The sequence below is a fragment of the Poeciliopsis prolifica genome, unplaced genomic scaffold, assembly GCF_027474105.1.
Source record: "Poeciliopsis prolifica strain line A6 unplaced genomic scaffold, Auburn_PproV2 SCAFFOLD002, whole genome shotgun sequence".
NCBI lineage: Eukaryota > Metazoa > Chordata > Actinopteri > Cyprinodontiformes > Poeciliidae > Poeciliopsis > Poeciliopsis prolifica.
The window spans coordinates 11,992,239-12,001,271 of NW_026562377.1; the positions used below are offsets into that span (position 1 = coordinate 11,992,239).

The 9,033-nt window shown below is 43.4% G+C and overlaps 1 protein-coding gene across 1 annotated transcript; it reads right to left on the reverse strand.

Moving 5' to 3' along the window:
• Positions 1-1,505: 1,505 nt before the first annotated feature.
• her6 (hairy-related 6) lies at positions 1,506-3,173 on the reverse strand. Its single transcript, XM_055053909.1, has 4 exons — positions 2,887-3,173; positions 2,691-2,786; positions 2,495-2,582; positions 1,506-2,365 (listed from the first exon to the last, which is right to left on the reverse strand). The coding sequence occupies exons 1-4, from the start codon at positions 2,992-2,994 to the stop codon at positions 1,824-1,826; spliced, it is 834 nt and encodes a 277-aa protein (XP_054909884.1). The 5' UTR covers positions 2,995-3,173; the 3' UTR covers positions 1,506-1,823.
• Between the last annotated feature and the right edge of the window lie 5,860 nt (positions 3,174-9,033).

Genomic DNA, 9,033 nt, shown 5'->3' on the forward strand with positions numbered 1-9,033 from the left:
TCCATTGTAACTATATAGGAGCTGCTTTGATCCACAGCTCTAGGAGAATCCAGTGACAGAAAAACTAAAATTGATATTTCTGTCATAGAGGACAGCTTGCCACTCTATAACAGCTGGAGTGGCAAGAAGAAAGCCACTATAAAAGAAATACAAGTTAGAGTTTTTGGAACTAAGTGAAACCCAGCAAACAAAATAAGTATCTTGTAGCATACATAGAAAGCCACCACCATCTCCTTGGTGTAACGTGGTGGCAGCATCATTCTATAGGAATGCTTTATTCAGCAGTAACCAGCAGGGAAACCTGGTAAGAAGTATGAATGTAAGGTAGTAATGAAAAACCAATCATTTTCCACCAAGACAAACAAACAGCCAGAGCCACAGGGACATTATGTGTCCGAATGTCTGAGTCCCAGTCCAGACCTAAATCCAATTAAGCATCTTTGGAGCAATTTCCATATCACTCTGTTCATATCTTAACTCAAGAGAAAGCTTGTTTTGTTTTTAAAAACTATGCATCATTTCCCTTCCATTTTCACAATGGAAGGAAAATGCTGCTTTGTAAAGGGACATATCACAATAAAGACTTGTGGCTGTAACAGAACTGAAAGGTGGTTGTACAAAGTATTGACCTCATTTGTAAAAATATCATCAGCACTTCTCTGTCATAGTCAATCCATGTCAAAAAGAAAAATCCAGAAAATACATAGAGGACTGCGGTTGTGTAACCTCAACATATTTCAAGAATACTTTGCCAGGCATTGCACCAGTTGCTTTCAACAACTTATGAATGTGAATATTGAACATAGTGAATTAAAATCTCCCATCCACAGCTTATGAAAACAGTGAGCAGTTAGTTTCCCAGTCTCTCTAACATCCAAGTCTCTTTAACTCATCACACCAGCAGTCACTTATTGTGCTTGACTCTATAGATCCTACCGCGCCAATCAGACTGCAGTGTCACTTTCTGCTGCTAGATGGCGTGAGTGACCTCTGCTAAGGTCCAGAGCGTCTTCAAGAAAGCCCGAACAGCTGGGGAACCTGTGCGTAACGCCGCAAACAGATGATATCGCACCCCTCCTCACCCCACCACCCTCAACTCGTTCAGCTTATTGATCTCTGATCGGACCTTCGTTGTTTGATAACTTTTCCGCAACGACACTCACAACCCACTTCAAATTAGAATTTTATATCTAAAAATATATACATATGTGTTTGGCGCATTGTCGTAAAATGCAAAATCTGAAAGATGAAACAATGCGAAACTACAATTCCAACACAGCTGATGTTCCTCTGTCTAGATTTACACGTTTTAACAACTTCTGGCTCTTCAAAGTGCTTTTATTCGGCAAACAATCACTTAATTAGAAACTTAATAGACCTAAAGAAAGTTCAACTTCATGGCGCAGCTGAAGTGAGCGTTAACACACAGAAACTTAGTTACGCAAACTCCCAACAACAAGTTAAAAAGTGAGGGCACCTTTCTCCTACAAGAAGCAACGCTTAGACCAGTTTTTCCGTATCTTTACAAATTTATTTGTCTTCCAAAACGAAGAACAGCATAAGAGCATTGAACATATCTTTGGCGTCACACAGTAAAAAAAAGACAACTCAAATATATATAAAAATGCAGTGAATGGACTTCCACGATACAAATCTCATTTCAATATGAACTTTACTCCCTTGTTAGCTGTACAAATATAGTGCATACTCTTTCCATTTTACAAGAAAAATAAAAACAGGTTTGAAACAACTTTCTATTGACCAAAGATGTAAAACTAAGAAGTGTATAGTTAGTCTTTGCCCCCCTCCTGGTGCTTATTTCTTCACCAGGGTCGCCACACTGAGTCTGTGTTGGCGGATGGGGCTCCGGGGGACACCGCGGCAGGAACAGGCACCGGCGTGCCCATGTTGTTTGCGTACACGGGGATGACGGGGCCGTTCGGCGCAAATGCCGCGTTGGGTATGAGGAAAGCGAACTGTCCGTCTGTGGCAGGTACGATCTGGAAGCCGCCGTACACTTTGGTCGCGTCTGACGGTAGGCTGGCCGGCGGGGAGCCCCCTTTGCAGGACGCGGGGTTCATCGGGAGCACCTGCGGGGAGGAGCTGGGGATCTGAACCATGGACTGGGCGAAGGAGGGGTGCGTCGAGCCGGCGGCTGGGGGGAGCTGGTGCTGGTGCTGATGCTGGCTGGGGTAGTTCATGGCGTTGATCTGCGTCATGCAGCTGGCCAAGTGGCCCAGGAGCCGCGTCCTGACTTCGGTGTTGACGCCCTCGCAGGTGGAAAGGAATCGGGTGACTTCATTCATGCATTCACTGAATCCTGCGCGATATTTTCCCAATATGGAGGGGTCAGTGTTCAGAGCAGCTAAAGAGAAACAGACGGGGGGGAGCATGAGGATATTATTAGGAAAAGTTCGGAAATGTTGAAACAAGAGTGACTTTTATGGATGCTTTCAAAGTGAAGAAATAAATCAGAGTGGGATGTTGAACTTACCGGTCATCTGAGCTCTCTGCAGGTTCCGGAGGTGCTTCACTGTCATCTCCAGGATGTCTGCCTTTTCCAGTTTGGAGTGTCTGGAGCTCTGCGGGGGCGCAAAGCGCACCTGGTTAGCGTTACGCGCAGTTTTCCCATGGCTGACACGGACTGTTTAAACGTTTATTAATATCCAGGAGGACGGCTGAGTACTTACATCTTTTTTGAGCGCATCCAGAATGAGAGTCTTCAGCTGACCCAAGCTCTCGTTAATTCTGGCTCGTCTCCTCTTCTCCATGATCGGCTTTGATGACTAAAAAGTGAAAGCAAGCTATTAAAATCACCGCTTCCCGCTCTGGATGCCACCCTGAGTATTATTGTTAACAACAATATGATTATTTACAAATACAAACCTTTCTGTGTTCGGATGCTGTCTTGGGCTTGTCAGGAGTTGTGTTCATGCTCGCCGGCGTCGCAGCGACCGGGGAGGATGAGGATTTTTCCATCATATCGGCAGGCATCTTTTCTTTCTTATTAGAAAAATCCAACAAAATCACAGCAAATTTCCATCCACCTGTGTAGAAGAACGGAGCTGATATTGTCAGCTAGTATTTTAAAGTCCGTCTCTGTCGGAAACAAATCCCGGGATGAGTTAGAAATCCGTCAGTGATGCGCAGCAGCGGACGCAGTTTCTTTCTCTCTCTCTGTCGGGCTCTCCGCGTGTGCCTTGTATTTATATCTCTCGCTGCACGCGAACGGCTCGTGTGAAACTTCCCAAACTTTCTTTCCCACAGTAACTTTCAGCCAATCAGGGCGAGGGACACGAGGCCCGAGGGAGGACGGCTCGTGGTCGGCGCCCTCCCATTGGCTGTTTGGCCCCGCTGGAGCTGGCGGCCAATGGCGCACGGCCCGTGCTGAGGGCGCAGCCGGGGAAACTGTCTGCAGTCTTCAATCATCGTAGCGTTTACATATTAACAGCGGAGCCGCTGACTGAGAGAGGCGCAAGGACCTCCTATCTGCCAGGCACGAGTTCGCGGCAAAGAATTAAAATAAGAGGAACGGCAACAACTCTGCCTTCGCCCATTTTCGTGTTTCTCTTAAACGGAGCAAACGTTTGGAAACCCGTTCAGAGGAAACCTCTGGGGTGCCTCCAGAAAGTTTTATGAGGGGTGACCAGATGAGCGCCACTAATAATCTTAATGTGGACCACCAAATGCAAAGCCCAAAACAGAATTTCAGTTTTGTTTGAAGAATGGCAAGCAACATTTCTGTAAATTAAGGATACCATGATGCTCCCACCACCATGCTCTTCTTTATGATGACACGTTCAGGGTGTGTTAGTTTTCCTCCACATCTAATGCTTTTCATGTTTGGCATTAAATTAAATCTTGGTCCCATTTGACAGAACCACTTTCTTCCACATGTTCAACTATATATTCTTGAAATAAATTGACAGATAATTTCCATTAATTTACATGTGCTTTTGACAGTTTGTTGTTGACTGTCATTAGTTGAAAAAAAGTGCAGATGACTGCAATATATTGCATTACTGGAAAAGAATATATATATGAAAAGTTACAAAAATCCTTTTTATGTTTTATCCATATACTGATAGCCACATGTTGAGGCCAGTAGCCCATCTGCCTCCATAAAATTTTCATGAGTCAACATGTATTGTTGACTCATTAACCAGAGTTTCATTATACCATCATTATAGATAAAGGGTTTTGGATGCAGGCATTCAAAAGTCAACTTTAAAGCACCAAAATGACACATATACATCAGGTAATAAATATTGAGCAGATGCAGTAATAGTCATAGCCCAGCTTGACGTTTTTTATATAAAAGGATTCGGATATTTAAGAGTACCCCTGACCAGGCAATCTTGTGTGCATTTTCTCCCCAAAAATTTAAATTTACTGGCTAAGATGAGTTAAAATGACCACCTTATTCCCCCCACATACTGTATATGACTACAGTACATAAAAGTCAGGAAATTCTATATTTTTTCAATTTGGTCTGCTAACTCAAAACTGTCAGAGGGCCCAATATGGCTGCCTCTGCAATCTTGATACACCAGATTTCTGCACAATAACAAAACTACAATCTGACGTAAACTTTGAAAGTCTGTTGGGCTCGTGCTTCACCTAAATTCACTTACAGGAGCAGCAGCATGTCCACTGCACCTCAGGTCAGCCCTTTGCAACAGAATCACAAGAGGGTCGAGTTTTGGGTTCTTTCCAACCAACTGGAATAATTACATTCGTAAAGGGAACAACCTGCGAGGACAACTCATGACGAGTTTAAAACCCCATGAGAGGAGCACATGAGAGGCCGACCTCTGTCTCGAGCCTTCCGTTCGTAGACGAGCGTGACCCTGCGCGCGCGCGCATCACTTCGTTTCCACATTACACTGCAGCTCCTATAGGTCTGTGGCGCAGAATCTGCCACTTAATCATCCACCGGTGCTGTGAATGTGGAGCACGTGCCAGGATGTTTTATGAGCGCGCGCTGGTTGGAGGTTTTGGCCGCCGGGCTGCAGGAGGCGGAGGAGGGTGCATGCGCGGTGAGGGGAGGGTATGTGGCGGCGGCGGTGGTTTACATTAGAGGGGAAGGTATATAGCAGCTGCTGTTTTAAAAGCCTGGGAAAACCACGCCCACAGAGCGAGCTGGATCGGGCTTCCTTATCGGAATGTGAGCCAGAGCAGAGATATTTCTGAGCCTGCAGAGCTCACACCGATGCCGCCTCCTCCTCCTCTTCCTCTTCCTCCTCCTCCTGCTTTTCGCCTGTGGCCGTCCCACAGCGTTCAAGGCTTTTGTAGATATCAGGTCATAATTTCATTTCCTTATCTTTATTGTAGTTAGATAGGCGAAAGAGCAGACGGGCATAAAGAGAGGATCACGATGGCAGCTATCGGCCTTTGGGGTTTATAGAGGAGCAGCAGCTCTGCTGCATTCTTAAGGTTGTGCAACTTCACAAACAAGAAGGCTTTTAAACCTGCGCTGTCTGTCTGTCATCGCCCACACTAAAGGTTTAGTCTTTATCTATAAAGATGTTACTCCCGAGCCTTAAAACCTACATGCTCGTTAATCAAATACAGAGAAATGAGAAGAGAAATGAAACGTTGCTTAATTGCATTAAAAAAAATAAAGCTGAAAACATCGTGCGTGATGTTCGACATATATGAAAAGTGATTAAATCAACACGAAAAAAAGTCAGACTGACACGCACAGATTAAAACCGAGCCTCGCTCACTTCCAGCTGGTGCACAGACCGCGACACGTGGCGCGCAGGCGACGGGGGAAGGCGCTGCTCTCGCCGGCTTGCCGCCTGGATCTGCGGGGCGTCGCCAGCGGTTCGCCGCAAGACACTGAATTTGAAGGGCAACCAGGAGGGGGCTGCGCGCGTATTTAGACAGTCCACTGAGCAGGAGCGACGCTCCTAAAACAGTTCAGGTACTTTATTTGTCACAGTTTCTTGTTGAGTGACCAAATGCGTAAGTTTTCCAGCTCAGACCCTGAAGTGAGAGTGATGCGTGCAACTAAACACAACCAGTAAAACTTATTCACCTCCCCCCCCCACACACACAAAATAACTTTTATAACTTATCTGATCAGAAATATGAATAACAAAAACAGAAGAGAAGGTAGAGATTTTGTTTTCTCAAACTATAATAAGAAAAGCTTATTTTGTGTTGTTCTTTGCTGTATGTTTTCATACAGTGCATGTACTGTGCTCTGTACAACAGAATAAGTAGAAATCATAATTGCAGATGTTTTTACCTTGCCATCCTGGGCAGAAAGCCACATTGACCAAAAAAAACAACAAAAAAAAAAAACACGACTTTTAACAGTTTAGTGAGTCTTGAAAAAGCGAAAGTAGATTTCACAACATGATTTGCAACAGCTTTTTAAATTTTTTTCCTACATCATTTGGTTTTTTAAGGCCAGTAAAGAAATGCCCACAACCACTCTCTTATATGAACATATAATATTAGAAAAGTCCTTAATGTTCAAACTTTAAATGTACCCAGCAAAGTTGATCAGTTGCCCTCATTTGAAAACTTCCCACAGTCACCCCTGCCAGGTTTTCCCTCTAAAATCTAACAATCTGGTTACAGTAAGAAGAGATATTTCCTATTGAACTACTGCAGAATCACACGCGTCCTGTCGGCGTAATTGACAAAGTGACACTGGTGCGTACGTGAGGCCATAAGTCATCTTTAATCCCACATGTAAGCTACCTACTGTGCGCTGCCTCTGTCAAACACATCATCAACATCTCCTATTGTTGCGAGCTGGGCACCTGACTCATTCTTTTCCCCTTGCACACAATGGCACTGACAGAGCTGCTAAACAAACGTCTTGGTGCTCGGCAGACAGGGTAGGTTTTGAAACACTCTCCGCCTGAATGACTTTCTCACGCTCATGTTGCAAGAGGTCTGCGGCTGTGAACTGAGTCACGGAGCCCCGGCTCTGTCAGGCCCTCCCGCTTTCCCCCCCTTGCAGGCTGAAAGTCTTATCGGGCGCACCTGGCCGCTCCGTCGGTCCCCGGAGTGTTACCTGCGCACCGATCTGTGGGAAACGGGTGGAATCACAGCGAACCGTGAATCTCTTTTGTGAAAACCTTTGATAGCGTATTGCTTTGAGATAATTGGCTTTTTTTTTGCAAAAACTTCACATCTCTGACAAGAAGCAGTCAGAAAAACAAAGAGGAACTAAATCTGAATTGTTTCCTCCGACTCTGATCCTTTTTTATCATTACTGTACTCTTATCTCTTGTTTTATATCGGCTCTCGCTCCTTTTATCTCCCTCTTCCTCTTTTCATACCTCTGCTCACATTTTCCCAGGACTCATATCTTTATTGCTTTCTCTTGTGTAAGGACTGCCACAACCTGCAATATTGTACTCAGCCAAGGACCTTCGGAGTATATATGAATGAAAAAGTGTCTCACTGCCACACAGCACCTCAATGTATAAGCTTTGGCTGCCAGATGTGGCTGAGAAAGGTTGGATTAGAGCTAAATTGCAGATTGTGGTTAGAAATCTGTAGTGATAATGTGGCTGCTGCATGCAAACTGAGGATGGCATTGGTTGGAAACAGTATCCTGTCCCAAGAGGGGTGCCAGCAACAGTGTTTGACCTGACTTATCCAAGAGTCTACACTGTGATTAACACAGTCAAACAAGACCTGCTTTCATTTCCTAGAAGAAGTTAGCAGTGAATGTGCAGCAGAGTTGGCTGCAGACTGGATTTTGCAGTTTTGTGTGTAAATGCAAAACATAAAAAGCTCTAAATTCTGAGGCATTTGAGGGCTTGTACTCATCTCTTCGTTTTCCAAAATTTTCTTGAATAGGCCAGGTTTCCATCAAGCGAATAAGTGATTAATCAGAAAGAAATACCACTGATAAAAGTAGAAAAAAAAACAAAACAATGAATTTAAGAAGAATATAAATAATTTTACGTCAATTACTTTGCATCAGAATAAGCAAAACAAACTGTCAGTTAACTGACAGGTGACCTAAGGTACTGTGCAATTCATTTCTTTTTCTTCTCTTTTGAAGTCTTTAAAAGTCTTCTTGATAAAAAGTCTCTTTCCTCTGTGAAGATTTATCAAAGTTTTTGCGTTTGTTCTGTCACATAAAAATCGAAATCTAAGCACAATTATAAACATTTCAGATCATGGCGGTCCTCTTACATTAACATCGATACTGATTGGGAAGTTCAGAAGCAGCCAAGAGGCCCATGGTGACTCTGGAGGATCCATAGAGATCTACAGCTCAGGTGGGAGAATCTTTTGACAGAACAACTATCGTATTTTCCGGACTATAAGTTGCTCCGGAGGACAAGCCATGAAATGTATAATAAAGAAGAAAAATACGTATATAAGTTGCAACGGAGTATAAGTCGCATTTTTGAGGGAAATTTATTTGATAAAATCCAGCACCAACAAGAGACATGTCATCTTGAAAGGCAATGAAAATAGAATAGAGGCAACAACAGGCTGAGTAATTGCACGGTATGCTAACGTTACATGACAAACAACGAACTGAGAATGTGCCTGGTATAACATATTAAGAGTTATTCAGATAACCATAGCATAAATAATATGCTAACAAGTTTACCAAACCATCCGTGTCACTCCAAATCACTAAACGCAATGAAATATTCAGCCTCTTTTAAACATAATTGTGACAAAATTTGGAAACACGTCCAAACCTTCAGTTTGTGTTACTTTGCATAGTGACACAAACTGAAGGTACGTTGATCTATTTCTGATGTTTGTATTCGTTGACGCTTAAAGGCTCTCCAGAAAGAGCCTTTAAGCTCTTTCTGGAGAGGGATATCTACATAAATGTACATATACAAATTTATATATTCATCTATCTTTATATATATACATATACATATAGATATGAGTATTTATGTAGAATGGAGAAGTGGATTATGCAGAAGCTCCTTAAGTCTACAGAGGTTATGTTTGCATGAAAGCCAAATGCACCACCGTTTCCCATCATGTTTAAGTCATGATGTTTAAATGCTGGCTGCAGCCGTACAG